This window comes from Athene cunicularia (assembly GCF_003259725.1).
Source record: "Athene cunicularia isolate RWA chromosome 1 unlocalized genomic scaffold, athCun1 chr1_part1, whole genome shotgun sequence".
In the NCBI taxonomy this organism is placed as follows: Eukaryota; Metazoa; Chordata; class Aves; order Strigiformes; family Strigidae; genus Athene; species Athene cunicularia.
The window spans coordinates 128,065,519-128,085,414 of NW_020799091.1; the positions used below are offsets into that span (position 1 = coordinate 128,065,519).

At 41.4% G+C, this 19,896-nt stretch overlaps 1 protein-coding gene across 4 annotated transcripts in view; it reads left to right on the plus strand.

The window, feature by feature from the left end:
• The first annotated feature begins 4,648 nt into the window (after positions 1–4,648).
• The window catches only part of KEL (Kell metallo-endopeptidase (Kell blood group)), a 35,158-nt gene continuing 19,910 nt past the window's right edge, over positions 4,649–19,896 (plus strand). For 3 of the 4 annotated variants that reach the window (XM_026852247.1, XM_026852269.1, XM_026852280.1), the window contains exons 1-2: positions 17,918–18,177; positions 18,277–18,428. In XM_026852247.1, the coding sequence (XP_026708048.1) occupies positions 18,411–18,428 (18 nt within the window). In that variant the 5' untranslated portion in view covers positions 17,918–18,177; positions 18,277–18,410. Of the gene's footprint in view, positions 4,703–17,917; positions 18,178–18,276; positions 18,429–19,896 lie in introns of those variants that run through there. The other variant, XM_026852259.1, reaches the window with a different exon arrangement.

Sequence of the window (19,896 nt, forward strand, 5' to 3'; positions counted from 1 at the left end):
AGTAACTCAAGAACTCACAATTTTTGCTCAGCTTTTCATGGGCTTCTGATAGCCTTGGATTTGCAGAGCAATTTCAATCCCAACTAGCTGTTATCAGCACACGCTCACCTATTTATATCACAGGAAGAAGTATAATGGTAAGTCATTTATCTTTATGTTATTTTACATTTTTTTCAGATAATAGGTCAGCTGCTTTCTCTATGCGTGCAAATTGTATAAAGATTCAATTACAGTCTTTTCAATTCAGAGAAAGGATTTGCATTTAAAGGTCTCAGATGCATTTTTAAAAATATGTTGTAACCCAGTTTTCACAGAACCCTCTGGATATATGTGTGTCAAGATGGAGAAGAGTTTCAAATGTGTGTATTCTCTTTCATGCTAGGATTGGGCCCCATACCCATATCTGGGGGAAGAGAAAGATAAGTTCAAGATCAGAAAGTGCAAGAAATAGATGACATGTTCAGAAAAAACACAATGAACTAAATTTTATACATGTTGGAGAACGGCTTGCAGAGAGCAAGGCCATGAGTATCTGCAGAAGCTGATTGCAGCCATCTGAGGTAAACAAAGGAAAAAACCCAGGGTACAGTTTTGATAACAAAGGACTGTTATGTTAACAAAGAGAGAAACTGAGGTACATTATGACCTTGTGTATGATGAAGGAATGGCTTTGGGAAAGAAAGCAAGCCAGAAGAAGGAAGATGTTGTGACATGCCTGAGATACCACAAGGGGCTGGGATATTATAATGTAGCTTTTTACATGTATCCAATAGATTTGTGAGTAGTATGCATGATGATTGTAGAGTGCTCATATAAGGTGTGATTTCTTTCAATAAAGTTGAAGCTTGCTCTAGCATTCACATTGAATCGGCTGCTTGCTTCCTCCGCCCGTCGCATATACATAAACACCAAAAGTCTCTCTTAAACCTGTTTGAGAAGTCTGATTTCATTTCCATGTCTGGCCATCATGTAGTTAACATTCTTTCTCTTCCCTCACTCATGCTACTGTTTGGCAAGCATTCATACTGTGGGGCCTAGACTTGCAGAAAAGATGTTCACAGCTTGGCTACTACATGCTTGATTTTTCCTCAGCAAAACAAGGGATTCAGACCTTGGTTCAGCTCCACTTACGGACTTGTAATGGAATATCTAATGTTATCTAAGAAGAGTATTGCATCTTTCAGGAACTGGATATTTTAGTATGCTTGTTTTACAGTCTTCCCCCCCTGCTCCTGAATCTACGGTATTTTGTTTATGAATTGACCAGTCAGAAGTGCTAGCCCCTAACCATTACAGTTCTGTAGCCAGCAGTTTAACTACACCTTTAAGGGCCAATCTCACCAAAGCCAACTGAAGAGAAAGGTATAGTTTTTAAATTGGCAATTCATTCCTACCAGGTAATTGATGAAGCTAGCACATAATTTGCTCTTGGTGATCATCATGTCATGATGTGGATCTGATCTACTGCCTTGTTTCTTTGCTTTGACTGCTGCCAGACTGCTTGTTTTGTCTTTTTATTCACCCACCATGCTGGAGCATAGTGGTCTAGGGAATAAATTACTTATGCTGGCCAGAAGAGAATCTGGCCAAGCCTTCAAAGTTTCAAATAAACATCTTAACTGGTATTACAGTAGAGGAGAAAGATATAGGGACCCTGCTTCATTTCCCATAACAAAAAACCACATTGTAACTTCAGAAGTTATTTGCAGGTGACATTATCAAGAAGAACAGGAATGTCTCTACCTTGAAAAGGTACTTCAAGGTGAATAGTACTCTGGACAGGAAAGTATCTACATCTCTCACTCCATTGAGAAAGAATTGGGCATTTTCTTTTCTTCCTTTGTGTCTGTTCGATAATCACTGGGAAACGAGGTGCTTTCCTTAGCCCTGGCAGAGAAAGACCTGACAGACCAGACATACTGACATCCTAACACTATGATTAGGTGTATGCAGCAGCTGAACTGTTTGGTTTGTTTTTTGTGTTTTTTTTTTTGTTTTGTTTTGGGTTTTTTTTGTGTGTTTTTTTTTGTTTTTCTTTTTTTTTTTTTTAAACTGCAGTTTTGATCTCTAATATTTGATGTCCCACTTTAGAAGCCTATATTTGTATTTTATATCTGATGCCCAAACCTCTCCCTGAATAACAGTTATCACTTCTGAGTTTATGAGAAATACTTACCATAGCCTCTACTACATTAAGAAACAAAACGGATGTCCTTATCTGGGGCCTCAGGTCAGCTCCTTATCTTTATCAGATATATATCTGATAAAGGTCGCAGAAGATGCCGCGGGAGGATCCCCGATTTGAGGTACTGTCTACAGTGGGGCTGTGACAGGGAGAGTGGAAAACAGTTGATTGATGGAAAATCACCTGGGAGAGGTGATCAGTCAGGGGTAGCATGGGACAGAACATGTCCGCAGAGAAGACAGCCACTGTCAGACTCCTGCTGCATATAGTCTCTAAGAGAGGCATAACTTATATTCACTAAGAGAGGGATAACTTATCATGAATTTTCTGTATGAAGGTTACTTAAGTAGTGCAGAAACCAGGGCTTCCTGCTGATGCTGTCACAGCCTTTGGGATGAAATAGGTGAGCAAAATGAGCTGAAATAGCTGAACAGTTGTGGGATGCTATTTCCAAGGGGGATCAGCATGCCAGTGAGCTAGCGACCACTTGGAAATTGGTTTTGGACACTCTTAAGGCGTGGAGTGGGTGGCGGCAGCCCCGGGCCTCTCCGAGTGCCCCCCTCCCCCCCACTCCTCACCCCCCCCTCCACTGCAGAGTGACTGCCTGTGGCCATCTGGTACCCGTGTTTAACCTTATTAGAAACTCCTTTGTTTTTCCCCCTTGAGTGGTGGCCAGGCTCTGGGTGGAACCCAGCAGAGCAATGAAATCAGATGTTTTCACTCAAATAAAAGTGCCAGTTATTTTGGCCTGTTGGTTTAGAGGCTGGACCTGCTTGCAGCAATGTTGGATGCCTCACCTATGGATGGACACATTGCATAGGATTTCCAGTTTATGAGGAAGGGCACTCTAAATCCTCGCTGCATCCAGGGTCCTCAATTCAGCAATTGCAGATCTGAATATTAGTACCCCATTAAGTAAGTGTGCTATTCTGTGTCTTCCTGATTTGGTAATACTTAGCCAAAGACTGTCCTACTCTTTTCAACTAGTAACTGTAACTGCTGTATTATTTTTAGCCTTTTGTAGAATTGGTTTAGGTATACTGTGTTTTTTGAAGTTTGTCTAAACCTGAATTTATAAAGCTCTGAAACAAGTCTTGCAGGTGCAGCTATAAAACAAAGAAGGGGGAGATGTGGGAGGCATCGGCCTGTCAGCCCTACACAGCCTCTAAAAAGCAGCAAGGCTGTGATGAGAAACAGGCCTTGGGAGAAAGATAAGAAAGCTGCTGAGGTGTGCCAAGGCAGCAGGGAAAACAATGGACAGCTGCAACGCTAAACTGTGGAAAAGTCCTGAAGTGTGAGAAGTTACCGCTGCATGAACTGTGTGTGAACAATGGGATTGGTCTGCACAGTGTGTGTTAGAGTGGTCTTATACTGATAGGAGAAAAGGTTTATAACTGTCTAATTGCTGATTGGCTAATTATGAAGTAAGAGCTTTGGCGAGAGCATTAGTAAGTACTATTGGAAAAATAAACGACTTTGCTTGTTATAACTCTCATAGAGTTGTGCAGGACCAATATCCTCCCACAAGAGTTAGGAACAGGGAAAATGAAAATTATTTTACTAAAGTACTTCACTGGTCCATTTTCCTCTAGTCTCCTGAAAAAAAAAAAAAAAAAATCACCTGAGGAATTTAAGATCTGGAAATATACAGCATTAAATACAGGAGAAATGGCACAGTTGTTAACAGAACCAGAGCCTTGCTCTCATATGGAATGTGCATACTTTAAAAATTTTGTTGTACTTGCTAAAAGCAGTGAGTTCAAACACTTCCCACATAAAAGAAAAAAGTCAAGGGTCCTCGAGGTGAGTGGATAGGTTTGGGTTTGGTGAAAAGGTCTGGGAGGAATGTTTTATATGTAGGCCAGAACACCAAAATAAAACCACAAAGACTTTTTAGAAATGAAGTGGTACAAATTGCTGTCAGTAGTAGAGTAGAAGGTGTGGGCAGTTATCAAGGGAGAAATTTTGAAATATTTTTTCAGCACTATTTCTTTGTGTAGTTTGAATTTAGAAATGCTTTAATGTGATCTATGATTGCCTACAGCAGTAATCAAGCTTTTTTGATAACGCATCCCTATGAATAAAAAATTTTTGAGCATGCATGCCTGTTATTTTATGAAATTTGGTAAATTTATTTGATTGCATGATTGAATATCACATAGCTTGAAACATTGCTGAAAAAACCCTGTAGATATTTGTCTTCATGTTCTGGATGCTTAGTTTTTAAATGTCTTGCTAATTCTGATGTCTTCTTAGTGTCATTAGCTAACTTTTCAAGGCACATTATATAGGATGGCATACTTTCTGTGCATGTTGATCTGTGTGGCCAGCTGTGTGCTTGAGTATTCTGACTGTATGTGCTTGTGTGTTTCTGCATATGCCTGAGGAGTATGTGCTCAGCCTCACTACCAACTCGACCTCAGGAAAACAAAGCCACAGAATTCATGCATCGTGAGGATAATGGATTCATCAGCCTGTAGCATACAATCATTAGATTATGGAATCTAATTAAGAATAGTAAGTATAGCAACTGCTTTAAACAAGTGTCATGAATACCATCTATGCTGGTGGTGTTTCAACAGGATAGATTAGTTCTACACTTAACAAAACAGGACAGTGTACTAATGTCTGTTAGTAGTTATTAACATGCAACAATACTATCCTAATGGTACAAGTTGTTTGTACAATTAGAGAATGGGACACAGAGCATGTAATCAAATTTATTACAAAAAATTATTCTTAATTTAGTTTTATAGACTACTAGTATTTTACAATTCATCCCGTATGTAACAATTAAACTACAGAACTTAAAGTTTCGTTCAACTTTCTATTGTCCTGGTGACCCATTCCAAGGAATGATCTTTGTTTCCATGGCTAAGAGTCCTGGAGTGACTCATGTGCATATACTCAATGCACACCTCAAAAGCCAGGCCAAGCTTATCCTATCTGGCAACTAACTGACAAGCTGACTGATAGTCCCTCTTTTCTAGCTGTTGCTTTTGATTCTACTGCTGCTGTATTCTCAAGTATGCTCATGCTCAGGAATTATCTAGAAATACTGGACCAATCTTTTTCTCCAGGAAGGGGCAAAATATGCTGCTGAAGGGTAGATAATTTCTTCACATTGCAGAAAATGACCCTCCAGTTCCTGAGGTCATATTGTGTTGTGCACTTGGGTGGACCAGAGAAGGGCAACGAAGCTGGTGAAGGGTCTGGAGCACATATCGTATGGGGAGCAGCTGAGGGAACTGGGGTTGTTTAGTCTGGAGAAGAAGAGGCTGAGAGAAGACCTTATCACCCTCTACAACTACCTGAAAGGAAGCTGCAGAGAGCTGGGTTTGAGCCTCTTTAACCTAGTGGTAAGTAACAGGACAAGAGGTAATGGCCTCAAGTTGTGCCAGGGAAAGTTTAGACTAGATGTCAGGAAGTATTTCTTTACAGAACGGGTTTTTAGACGTTGGAATGGACTGCCCAGGGAGGTGGTGGAGTAGGGTCGATTTATCACTTATGGATATGCTGTCGTTGGGAGCTGTCAGTGCTAGGTGAATGGTTGGACTAGATGATCTTCAAGGTCCTTTCCAACCTAGATGATTCTGTGATTCTGTGGTCAGCAGGAAGTGCCAAATTTTGACATAAAGAAGGTCACCTTCAAGGTTCTATGCAGTGACCTAGTGCATGTCACGAGATGTCACCATAGCACATTCTGGGTTCCAACACCTGTGAAGAATGTCCTCCATTGTGTTGTGTAGCCTTGCCATATCAGTGTTAATTGCTAGGCAGTCAATTTAAAGTCCATAGTGTAGATGGTGGTTTCTCAGGCCATCTTCCAGACTGTCTATCCATAAGTCAGAAACATCATCACAGAGATCAGACAGGTGTTAGCTGAACATGAACTCCCCATCTTCAAGGAGACAATTAACAAAGTACACATCCCCATATGCTGGTTACAGAGAGGCAGTATCTGTTCACCAATTTCAAAAGCTACTCAACATGCTTTAAGTCCAGAGGGAGAGTTATGGATGAAACGTAGATGAGAATGACCATGCGTTTGGAACCGTCAATGTTAGGTTAATGGTTGGACTGGATGATTTTCAAGGTCTTTGCCAACCTAGACGATTCCGTGATTCTGTGTGTCAAGGAGTGTCGAGAGGAGCTGTTCCATAAGGAAAGGTGAGCCAAGAAGTTTGCATCCTCACAAGGCAGGCAGGGACAGTAAGGACACTGTCAGGCATGTAATCCCACACCATATGAGCAAGGACAGCACATAAGATCTGTGATGGTAACTAAGGTCAGCCAGCAGTCCAGTGATTGCCAGAAAAGACCATAGTGATAAGGCATGTCCAAAATCAAGCCAGGAATTCAAGTCCGCAGGTCAGGATCAGTATCCAGATCAGCTAAGCATGTGTAAAGGCACACGTACAACTGCAGCATAGCTCAGGTAGAGACCAAGGGTGAGTTCCCAGCTTCTGCAAAGCAGTTCCTGAAAGTAGCAGGGACCAACCTCCACCGAGGCTTTTCACAGCAATTTGATTCAAGGTCAGCCAGCTGCATTGTGTAAGTTGGCTCTGAATCTAGGCAGGCAAAACCCCAGAAGCAGTGGAGAAGGAACGCACTCAAGACCCTGATAATATGCACTATGGCAGTACCTGAGAACTTTATCAATGAGTCCATCCCAGTACCATCTTTCTACCACCTGATGGTAAAATAATAAATATCAACGCTATTCAACACAAGTAAATTCCATGGGTTTGACAGTTTGTTTAAATAGAACTAACTACCACAGTAGATGGGTAGATAAGTACATAAAATAATTCAGTAAATGTATAGGGAATAACTATACGGTGTACACCTGTTTTAACAGGAGCATAGCCAGTAGATTAAGGGAAGTGATTGTCCCACTCAGCACTTTTTAAGACAGTATCTGGAACACTGCATCCAATATTCAGGGGTAATTTTATTTTTTATAGTGACTGCAGACTAGAAAATCTGTACATGACACCAGGCTTGGACTGGCCACAAAGTTCTTGGAAGACAGATTCAGAATGCAAAATCATCTTGACAAAAACTGGAGATGCAGACTGAAAAAATATGGACAAATGCTTATAGATATGGATAAACATATGCATAAATATTGGATGGGGAAGAAGCTGTCAGAACTGCAGGAATGAACTGCAGAGAAGGGTTACACATGCTTTTGCATATGTTAAAAAGTTATTTTTTAATAACTCTGAAGACACAGGTATAAACTTTTCTCCATGTATGTTATGGGGAGGGCAAGAAGTGGCAGGCTTCATAATTACAAAGTCAGATCCTTTTTACAATTATAGTGTTAAAACTTAGAGGAAAAAAAGTCACATATTAATTTCAAACTTTTAGAAGAGTTTTAACAATAAGCTTCAGGAATGCCACAGGGAAAGCAGATCCTGTGCTTGAGAAGTGAATGAAAGCACAGCATACTCATTTAACTACATAGAAGTCTACTAAAAATATGTTTGTTTCCATTTTATCAGTCTGGGAGAAAATCTTTCCCTGCTAATTAGGCTGTTCAGTTTGCCTTTTGACTTCCTGTACTGAAGTCTTTGATACTTAATAATACCTCATAGTCACACAGGAAATCAGTTAATTTTGAAATATGTCACATTGCTGGGCAGGTACAAACAACTCCATTTCACAGATACACTGTTAAATTAAATTAACAGATGACTCAAACCCACATATTATGTCAGGATCAAAGATAAGAGTGAAACCTGAAATCTCCAGAATCCTGAGCTTGGGCCTTAACTACTGAAACACAGTGTAATAGAGGGAGATAAAGAAAGGGGCAAAAAGGGTAAGAAGAGAAGACATAAAATGAAAACGATGGAAAAACAGAGCAAGGAAATTTAGGGTTCTGTTCAGGAGAGATGAGGTCACTTTTTCTTTTTAAATATGTCAGTCCTCTTTGCACTTCACAAGCCTTATTTGTGATATTGCAAAGTATATGATGGTCTTTTGTATCAAGTACAATCTAAAACATAATGGGGAACAGCAGATTTGGGGACTAAACAGAAGAGAAGAATTTTTATGATTCATGACACTTCAATGTCTGTTCCACAGCTGCAACTAATGTTAAATAATATGGACATGCTTCTATCTAAAAAATATTGAAAAACAGTGTTTTTGCTGACACTTTCTAAACCATTGCCAATGGCCATGGAATTCTTATAGTTTCTAATTTAACTGTAAACACTATGCTTCTGCATAATTCCTTGTGACATTACAGTTAAAATATACATGTTGAGACCCAAGTCTCTGAGTCAGGTGAGTATTGCATTTTAACAGTCATGACTGAAGTGATTCTGCATCAGAACTTAATCTGCATGTGAAATATAATTGATTCTTCTTATTAGCTCCATAATCTTTGGAATAAAAGGCCCTTATCACCTCACACATTAGCACCCATTGTTTAGGTTATAAGACTTAGTTGTCTTTTACTGACACCAAGCACAGAATTTAGCCTGAGTTTGCCACAAACATATTAGTGAACAACTCCGTATCTCACACAAGGTTGTTTCTCATCTCAGTTGTATCTCTAGGGCTAATGCAGTAAAACGCAACACACTATTTGTATTATGAAAGGGGACTTTTTGTTCTACTGACTTTTCAGAGTCAGAACTGAATTATAGAGTAAATATCCCTTTAAATCATCCTGTAAACAATTGTAAGTAGAGAGCCAATGCTATAAAGAACTATGGAAAAGGGTATTCTAAGGTATATTTTGGAAGATGGTGCACTGTGGAGGAGTAAGAATAGAGTTAGTACACGCTTAATTCTAAAAGAGTCCCTCTGGCAGTCTGCTGGGCTTAGACAGTTCATTTGCCTTAGTATGCATCTTCAACATCAGGCTGTGTGGCTGCTTGTTCGGGGATTACGTTTTTATTCTTTCTTTTCCTCCTTCATTTTAAATAAAAATTTCAGAGGCTAGGGCTTGCTTTTATGAATGGATAACAATGCCTCATGGGTATTTTGGGATGCTGTCACAGTTAATGTCTGAATGTGTAAAAAGATACAGTTACAAAAAATCTTTTTAAATATAAATCTTTACCCTGTTGCGTAGAAATAAATTCAAGTTCTCACTAGTACAGTAACTGCAGCAAACTCCTAACTCATTAACAACAGCCTGAAGTGATATTATAATTAAGCCTATTTATTCTTAGAGATTGTGCCCAGTGAAGCAATAAAATTAGATATTAAAGTAACACAGAAAATAATAGAAGACATTCATGTAGGGCAGGATTATGCTGAGGGAAACTAAAGAAAATAAGGTCAGTGTTTTGTAGTTTCATCTCCAATATCTTCTCCTCCCAGTCTTACTTTCAATTCTTCTCCTTCTTCTGGCTTTCTTGCCTAATCTTCTCTATTCTCCTATCTTCATTCTCAGACTTCACTTCTCTACCTGAAACCAACCCCTTTTCTGTCATCAAGGCTACCCTTACTGTCTGCTTTCTGACTCACATACCTTGCATCCATTCTACCCACTTAGCTTCCAGGTCTGAGTATACTATTCTTTTTGGATGGATTGATAAATACTCAGTTTGAAGGACCCACACAGGTCAGGCTATCCCATCTTTTTTTCCTAATCATCTTTAACAGATTCAACAAGGTAACTGAACTACAATACACTGAATTAGTCCGTGGTTACAACCTTTGGTATTTCCCCTTCTTCCTGCCTCCTCCGAACCTAAAGTCTTTTCACTGATGTTAGTGGTTAGAAGTATCAGTGACTTTCTGTCCTTTTTCCTGAATGAAGATGTTGAAGATGCAGAGGTTCAGGTCTCAGGCTGCAGGGAGTGCCTGAGCCTGTCAGTCCTGCCGGAGAGCAGCAGGGACAGCATCTGTGTGCGCTGCGATCAGCTGGGTGACCTGCTCAGCCTGGTGGTGGAACTCAAAGAAGAGGTTGAGAGATTAAGAAGTATTAGGGAATGTGAAAAGGAAATTGACTGGTGGAGTAACACCCTAGCACCCCTGAAGCAACAGGAGCTAATGGAAGCTCCAAACGAGGCAGGTAATCCCTCATCCTCTTGCTATCAGGCAGAAGGAGGGACCCTAAGAGATGAGGGAGGCTGAAAACAGGTCCCTGCTCAGGGAGGCATGAAAATCCTCTCCCCACTGATACCGGAAAGCTGGTTGAAGAAACACTCTCTAAGACTCAGAATCAGAGCTTTAGAAAGCAGGCATTCTTTATTGCAGCGCTGGGTGCATGGGGGATCGCTCCTCCACAGTCGTGCACACCAAACCCCTTAGATTTACCACTTAAATGCAGGTACCTTATAAATACTCATAGGATTGCACAACACAAACATACATATTTACTATTAAGGTGTGGTTAGTCCCAAAAACTTTATCAGCAGTTTTAAAACAATCATGTCACTCTTGCGCCTGCACATCGCCTCCAGGTGGTGGTCTTTGGGGGTCTTCAGGAGGAAGGCCAGTAGTCTGCCTCGTCACCTTTTCCCCAATTTCAAAATAGCATCCCCTAAAAGCCAGACTCCTCTGACTAAATCCTTCATTGCCCACCTTATCTCAAGTGTGATGTCCGTTATCTTCTGTTGCCAGGACCTGGGCCTAATCTTTTGGGTCATACAATGCACATTATCTTCTGTCACCATGCTTCCACATCTTCTGTCCTTGGGGCCTTTATCTATGTTTATGCGAGTTTCTTTCTTCGTTCCTACAGCTCAGAAACTCCTTAGCTTAAACAGACAACTCTTAGGCCTACTACAACCATCTTACTAGTTATGTACCAAATTTCTTAACATTTCATATATCAACACCTCCCTCACCCTCCATGATGCCCCTTCACAATAGATTCGGGGCCCTGGAACTTCTGAACAAAGAAGAGAAGGAGGAAGAAAATGAGACAAACGAAGAAGACCAAGGTCCACCAAGGCCAGGTCACTTCAGACCAGGTATTAAAACCAGCTCTGAAAAGAACCCCAGGAGAGTCATTGTAGTGGGTGACTCCACTCTAAGGGGTGTCGAAGGCCCCACATGCAGACCAGACCCGCTTCATAGGGAAGTCTGCTGCCTCCCTGGGGCCCGCATCAAGGACCTCACAGCAACACTCCCTACCCTAGTGAGACCGAAGAATTACTACCCTCTCCTGGTTTTTCATGTAGGTAGTGATGACATCACCAGGAGAAGGCCTAAAGCAATGAAGAGAGACTTCAGGTCCTTGGGAAAACTGCTTAAGGGGTCAGGGGCACAAACTGTGTTCTCCTCCATCCCTTTGGTTGGGGGGATGTGCTGCGGGCGGAGGAAGCAAGCAGCCGATTCAATGTGAATGATAAAGCAAGCTTCAACTTTATTGAAAGAAGTCACACCTTATATAAGCATTCTACAATACACTACTTGTAACTCTATTGGATACATTTAAGAAACTATATTATAATATCTCAGCCATTGGGTACATCTAAAAGGTCACATTATAATACCCCAGCCCCTTGTGGCATTTCTGGTATGCATAAACATCTTTCTTGCTGTGAACCTGCTTCCCTCCCAGGGCTGTTCTGCTCTCACCCCCAAGGTCATAATGCGCCCCAACTTATCTCCCTGTTCTCACAACAGTCCTTGTTATCATCAATGTACGCTGGGTTTTTTCCTCTGTTTACCTCAGGTGGCTGCGACCGACTTCTGCAGGGAGCTATGGTCGACCAGCTCCTGCAGGGAGCTATGGCCTTGCTCTCTGCAAGCCGTTCTCCAACAGGGATGGATGAGGAAGATTACAGGAGAATTCAGCATATGAATGGGTGGCTCCAAGACTGGTGTTACCATCAGGGCTTTGGTTTCTTCAATCATGGGTTGGTATACAGGGCACCTGACCTTTTGACATTAGACGGAATGCATCTGTCCAGGAAATGGAAGGGGATCTTGGGGCAGGAGTTAACTGGGCTCATTGACAGAGCTTTAAACTAAATTTGAAGGGGGAAGGGGACAAAACATCGGCCCATCTGAAGTGCATGTATACCAATGCACACAGCATGGGTAACAAACAGGAGGAGCTTGTAGCCGTGATGAAACAGGAAAATTATGATGTCATTGCTATTACAGAAATATGGTGGGATGTCTCCCATGACTGGAGTGTGCCAATTGATGGGTACAAGCACTTTAGGAGGGACAGATGGGGAAGGAGAGGTGGTGGGGTGGCTCTGTATGTTATGGACTGTTATGATTGCGTCGAGCACAGGTGCAGTGAAGACAGGGCAGAGTGTCTTTGCATTAGAATCAGGGGGAAGGCCAACAGGGCAGATGTTGTAGTAGGAGTCTACTACAGGCCACCCAACCAGGACAGAGAGATGGATGAGATATTTTATAGGCACTTACGTGAAATCTCATGATTGCTTGCCCTTGTTCTTGTGGGGGACTTTAATTTCCCAGACATCTGCTGGAAATACAACACGGCAGAACGAGACCAGTCCTGGAGATTCCTAGAATGTGTGGGAGACAACTTCCTGATGCAGCTGGTGAGTGAACTGACCAGAGAAGGTGCCCTGCTGGATCTCCTCTTTGTGAACAGAGAAGGGCTGGTGGACGACGTGGAGGTTGGAGGCCGACTAGGGCACAGCCATCATGAAATAATTCTCTATTCTTAGAGAGGTCAGGAGAGAGCTAAGCAGGACTGACATCCTGGACTTCAGAAGGGCTGACTTTGGAAGAAGGGGCTAGCCACACACAGTGATTACAAAGATGCTGTGAGGCTATGCAGGGTGGAAATCAGAAGGGCTAAAGCCCAAGTGGAAATTAATTTGGCCTCTGCAGTCAAGGATAACAAGAAAAGTTTCTTATAAGTATGTCAGTAGCAAAAGAAAGTCCAGGGAGAGTCTCCATCCCCTGCTAGATGCAGGAGGAAATATGGTAACAAGTGATGAGGAGAAGGCTGAGGTGCTTAATGCCTTCTTTGCCTCAGTCTTTAATAACAAGATTAGTTGTATTCATGAAATCCAGCCTCCACAGCCAGAATACAGGGACTGGGAGAACAACCCCCCTGCAATCCAGGAGACAGTGAGTGACCTACTGCATTACATACACAAGTCTATGGGACCAGATGGGATATACCTGAGGGTGCTGAAGGAGCTGGCTGGGTGCTCACCAGGCCGCTTTCTATCATTTACCAGCAGTCCTGGCTGACCGGGGAGATCCCGACAGATTGGAAATTGGCCAATGTGACACCCGTCTATAAGAAGGGTCGGAAGGCTGATCTGGGAAATTACAGGCCTGTCAGCTTGACGTCGGTGCCCGGGAAGCTGATGGAACAGCTCATCCTGAGTGCCATCATACAACACATGCAGGACAACCAGATGATCAAGGCCAGTCAGCGTGGGTTTATGAAAGGCTGACCAACCTGATCTCCTTCTATGACAGGGTGACCTGCTTACTGATGAGGGAAAGGCTGTGGATCTTGTTTAACTTGACTTTAGTAAAGCCTTTGACACTGTTTCCCACAGCATTCTCCTGGTGAAACTGGCTGCTCATGGCTTGGATGGGTAAAAGACTGGCTGGATGGCCGAGCCCAAAGAGTTGAGGTGAACGGAGTTAAATCCGGCTGGCAGCCAGTCACGAATGGTGTCCCCCAGGGCTGGGTGTTTGGGTCACTCCTGTTTAACATCTTTATTGATGATCTAGATGAGGGGATCGAGTGCACCCTCAGTCAGTTTGCAGATGACACCCAGTTGGGTGGGAGTGTTGATCTGCTGAGGGTAGGGAGGCTCTGCAGAAAGACCTGGACAGGCTGGAGCGATGGGCTGAGGCCAACTGGGGGAGTTTCAGTAAGGGCAAATACCGGGGCCACAACAACCCCCAGCAGCGCTACAGGCTTGGGGAGGAGTGGCTGGAGAGCTGCCAATCAGAGAGGGACCTGGGGATATCGATTGACAGCTGGCTGAACAGGAGCCAGCAGTGTGCCCAGGTGGCCAAGAAGGCCAATGGCACCCTGGTTTGTATCAGGATTAGTGTGGCCAGCAGGGACAGGGAAGGGATCTTGCCCCTGTACTTGGTGCTGGTGAGGCAGCACCTTGATTACTGTGTTCAGTTTTGGGCCTCTCACTACAAAAAGGACATAGAGTTACTTGAACATGTCCAGAGAAGGGCTACAAAGCTGGTGCAGGGTCTGGAACACATGTCCTCTGAGGAGCGGCTGAGGGAACTGGGATTGTTTAGTCTGGAGAAGAGGAGGCTGAGGGGAGACCTCATGGCCCTCTACAACTACCTGAAAGGAAGCTGCAGAGAGCTGGTTTGAGCCTCTTTAGCCTAAGTAGAAAGTGACAGGACAAGAGGGAATGGCCTCAAGTTGCACCAGGGAAAAGTTTAGACTAGATATTAGGAAGTATTTCTTTACAGAACGGGTTGTTAGGCGTTGGAATGGGCTGCCCAGGGCAGGGGGGGAGTCCCCATCCCTGGAGGTGTTCAAGAGTAGGGTCGATTTAGAGCTTAAGGATATGCTGTAGGTGGGAACTGTGCTAGGCAAACGGTTGGACTAGATGATCTCCAGGGTCCTTTCCAACCTAGATGATTCTGTGTGATTCTGTGTGAACAAGTGGCCCAGAGAAGTTGGAAGAACAAGTTGTCCAGGGAAGCCAGGGATGCCCCATCACTGGAAATGTTTAAGGCCAGGTCAGACAGGGCTTTAAGCAACCTGATCTAGTGAAAGATACCCCTGACCATGGCAGTGGGGTTGGACTAGATGATCTTTAAAAGACCCTTTCCAACCCAAACCGTTCTGTGACTCTATGATTGTATATGTAGCTGGTGGACTGAAGGTAGAGATAAGAGAGCAAGTATTTGGTGGTAAAAAGGGTAATGAAAAGTTCCCATCTGCATATATGACTAAGATTCTCTGAGAGTATTTTTGCCCCAGAAGGGATCTTTCTATGTCACACATGGGATAGCTAAAACACTCTGCTAGATTGGATAGGCAGCTCCAATTCTGGGCTGTTTAAAATGATTTTATCCTGCCGTCAGTCCCCCCTCCACAGTGGAAAACCTTATGGATTTCAGGTTATCTTGCCTCCAGTTTTCTGAACTTCTCTAAAGAATCAACAAGTTCTCAGTGCTATAGTGTTCTGATGTTTTAAAAATTTTTGCTTTTGGTGGTTACCAAAACTACTACTAGCCTTTGGTAGGAAGTCTTTCATATAAATGAGATTTTTTTTTCATGTTGCTTTAATCCAGAAATCACACTGGTCATTGGTAGTACCATCAGAGACCATTTGAGGTAGAAAAGCTTGAGTTAGATGAGTTTATTTTTAAAACGAAGTACAGTTTCTTTGTAAGTGATAACCTTTCCACATGAGTTTTCAAGATGGCCAGTGACATTAACATTGCTGCATCATGGTTTTCTAATGCTCTTTTTTTTCTCATTTAATTACATAAAGCTGGTGCTTTTTTTTTTTTTTTTTTTTTTTTTTTTTTTTTTTTTTTTTGGTGTGCTGTCTATGATACATAGATATTTTTGGAAGATTGAAGCTGGAATATCAATCTATGAAGCAAAACTTCACCCTACCAAACTGTTGCAGGGGAATTTGTTATTCACACAGTGTAGAAGATCAAAGTCTCAGTTCATTTTCACTTCAGGAAGAGATGTTAAGAAATTTTTCTGAAACCTGTCTAGATTACTAACCATCTTGAATGTATAAAAAATGTTTGCAGCAACATCTGTGAAAGACACATCCATGCACTTACTAATCCCAATTTTCTTTGAATCACATATCTATTTAAATCTAAGAGGTATCAAAAAAAGAATTGTCATGAAACATTTTTATGTGCGACAGCTGGAAGGCATGTGCAACACTCTGTTCTTTTCAATGGGCTTGATCAGTGGTATATTTGGAAAAACTAACGCACTTTATAGAGAAGAGAAAGAGTATGTCAGAGAGAAAAAAGCCAGAGGTCCTCTCATTAATTTGTAGACTCAAGAGAGCAGAGCTGTCACCTGTGCCTTAAAGATAAGAAGGGAATTTGATAAGGTTTACTTGTGACGTCTCCCACACCCCCTCCCAAGCCCTCTTCCTGCTTCTGTAGTTAGAAAAAGCTTACAGAGAAACTTTTTGTACTCACTTTTGGTAGTTGATAAGGTGTCTTCAAAGAAACTTATGTGCTAGCAGGAAAAAAACAACTGCATATATACAGAACCATATTTTTGTATATGTGAATACTTCACATATTCAGCTCAGAAGATCCCCAAAGCTCTACAGGCTGTATATTCAATAAAGATGTCAGACTGCACACTGCCATCATGCAATCCTCACCAAGGTAGACCTTTTTCAGGGCCTAAATGCATATACAGACATATTACACTGTCCTGTGGTACCTAACCTGAAGAAGACTTCCATATCCAGTTGGTAGTATGGAAAATGTAAGGTATGCTTCTCTATTGCTGCCAGATGCATATGTGCTCTGTACTTACTCTGATAGATGCAAGAAACTTTACTTGAAAAGGTGCATAACTACAGTGTCTGAATTACTCAGCTTCAGCTAATGGCCACAGTCAGATTTTTCTGAAGTGTGGGTCACATAATTTTTGATAAAATATGTCTTACACCTGGATATCTCAGAGCACAAGCAGAGTGAGCATCTCTGTGAAATAAATCCACATTCTCTCTAAAGAAAGACATGAATTTTGGAATAAATGAAAGTTGTAACAACTTGATTCTCTCCATAACAGTTCAACTTTGCTAGTGAATTATTTAACAAACTCTTTTGCAGCAGAATGCTACTCAGTAGCATACTCGTCCAACGGAAATCAACAGCAGTGTTTGTTAGACACAGTATATAATGTTATTATGTTCTGTGATGACTTGGAAGAGGGAACATCACCTTCATGCCAGATCTTTCAAGACAGTTTTCTCAACATCACAGCACCACTAAACCATGTACTAATTCAAAGACCCATGCTCTTCACTGAGAAAATGATAATCATTTCATTTCCTGGAACATCCTATGCGAACATATAATGAGGTTGTGATCCAACTACTTTTCAAGATGTGTCTTGATTAGTTTACAAGGTTTTAAAAATCATTAAAATCGTTAAAAAGTCATTAGGTAACTATTCAAGCACTACAGGAGCAGGGGAAAAATCAGACTGATGAAGATGGGAAGAAGATTTGGACTTCAGGAGAGAGACCAAAGATTTGGGAAGCTCTGAACAATTGAAGAGATACCTAATTATCTTGAGACTACTGAATCAAGACAGCATATTCCCTTGAGAGACCAGCAAGGTGAGGAAGTAAAAAGTTTTGTCCTGGTAATTCGCTTATTTCTGTCTCTTTGGAAGCTGACACCAGACTGGTCCCCACCATATGTCTCATCTCCCAGCTACCACTTGAGAAGATCTTAACTCTCAATATCCCCTAATCAGTTTTTAATGTCTCAGGGAAATGATCCTGGTTCCCAGTCCTCAAATCAGAGAAACTTACCTCCCAGATCTTTCCAATATGCATCCTTAAGGAAGCAAAGACACATAGGCTGGCCATCACTGAGAAGCAAATGAAGAACTGTAAACAGAATCAGTAATGAATGAATTCTTTTATGGCTCAATGCAAAAGAAAAAGAATCAGAAATGGATTTGTGTTCACACCTTGAAAGGACTTTTGGATGCAGATGAGAGAGAGCAAAAGAGAAAGTCAGCACATTGGCCTTTCTTTTGCTGGAGGAGGAGCACTAGGATCCACTAGCTTGCAATTAGGCAGAGGCCTTCAGGCCCCAAAGCAACAGGTTGAAACAGGCTAGTAGCAGTGAGAATACCAGACGAAAAGAGGCTTGTTGGGTGGGCAGGATAGTAAGGCTATTGGAGAGAAAAGAAACAGCAAATAGTTGTGAAGATGCTGGGGCAGATAGAGATTTACATATTGCTGTTCAGAAAGATTTCAGGGCTGCTCCAAGACACATGGGTCACAGGCAGAGGCAGAAGGGAACAAAAAATACAGTTTTATGAGAAGTAGAGGTGTTAGGAAGAGAAGGTGAGTGGAGAGTTGCAGAAATACATCCATTTCCCTCCCTTCCATTTTCTTTAAGGGTGTTTTTCTCAGAGCTTTTCCTCTCTTTTCTCCTCCCCACAGCAATCAGTCAAGCTGGGAAGAAGAGATTGTCAGTGCGTTAGTAGTGTGTTTTGGCACAGAAGACTGATAGTAAATAAGAAACCAGAGTTGACAACTTTTGTAACCACAGGAGCAAAGCCTGCTCAGTGACAAGGATGAGGACTCTTCCAGAGGTAAGGAAATTGGTCTGTCTTGCAGTCTGCTGAGCTACACTTCACCCCTCTCCTTTCCTTTCACTGTCACGGCTATACTGCTTGTCACCCTAGGGAACTGGAGCAGTTGAGGTTTTGACAGTTTGTATCTAGAAGGCGCTTGTCCAGGTCTCAGAATTAATGATGTGGGATGTGGTGCAAGGATTTAGGGGCTCTTGTCCTTCCTGATAGTCATCCTAATGGCTATTCTGAGGCTGTATTCAGATCTGTTTGAAGCACTGACCAGTAAGTAGTTGTAATAATAATAATAATAACAACAATAATGAGAGTCTGATTATTTGCATTGTTAATTGTATCCCCATTTTTCAAATAAATTAATAAAACACTTGCTCAGAAACATGCAAATTTTTTTCCCCACAAATAATTGTGGTTAAACATGGCATAGTTTTCTGAATGTGAGAATGACATGGTAAGCCTAATTGCTCCCCATATAGTGCAGTGTCCTTTTCCTGATTTGATGTCATATATAAATAACTAGTAAAGTGTCAATTGCATATTTACTGAAAAATTGATCTGACCTGAACTGTTATCTCAGGGTTGCAAAAATGTACAAAACATTCAAGGACAATAGAGATAAGTAAAGTTTTCCATGTAACTAAATAATATAAAAAAAGAAATGTGTATGTTTTGTTGAGAGCTGTTGTTCGGTGTTGCAAGAACTGTGGCTGTAATGCAAATGATCATTTTATATTTATCTTGTCTGCATTTTTCTGGCTGAAGAATTTGCAGAAATATTTGGTTTGTATATTCATTCACATATTTCTGTGTAATAAAGATCAGACAACAATGATAATGTTAAATAGTTATTGACCATGGTTATGCTTCAAGCTTTTGGTAGTGTAGAATATAAGTCAGTAAACTTTCTGTTTAGTTTCTTATGTTATTAGGTACTATATTTTGAACACAGGCTAAAATACTATTTCACAAATAGTTTTTAATGTGCCAAATTTATGTGCTTAAGTGATTCGCTGACAAAAGATAAATTAAAGAAAATTTTGAAGTTTTTGTGAGTATTGGAGCATTAGTCTGAAAACATGTCATCCACATGACTAATATTATAAATACAATTTGAGTAACAGCCAAAGTCGGTAATTAATGAATACTGGCTGAAAAATAATATCTCTAAATTGTCTGGTAAATAGTTATGAAAAAGAACTCCAATTCTCCCTGTCTTAGATCTCTTTATTTTAATTTACTTTATTTTCGTAAAAGTTAGATGATGCTTCTTCTGCAACAGCACCCAACGCTGGGAAATTGCAAGATGAGGAAGAATTATGTAGAGGAACTTCAACATCCCTGCAGAATTCAACAATGGCTCACAAACAGAAGGAGATGCTGAAGGAAACTGAAATTCTTTGGCTGATTTAGTTACATCAAACAATTCTTGCTTTAGTGATAACAGTACCTGTCAAGATTCTGTTAGCCTGTC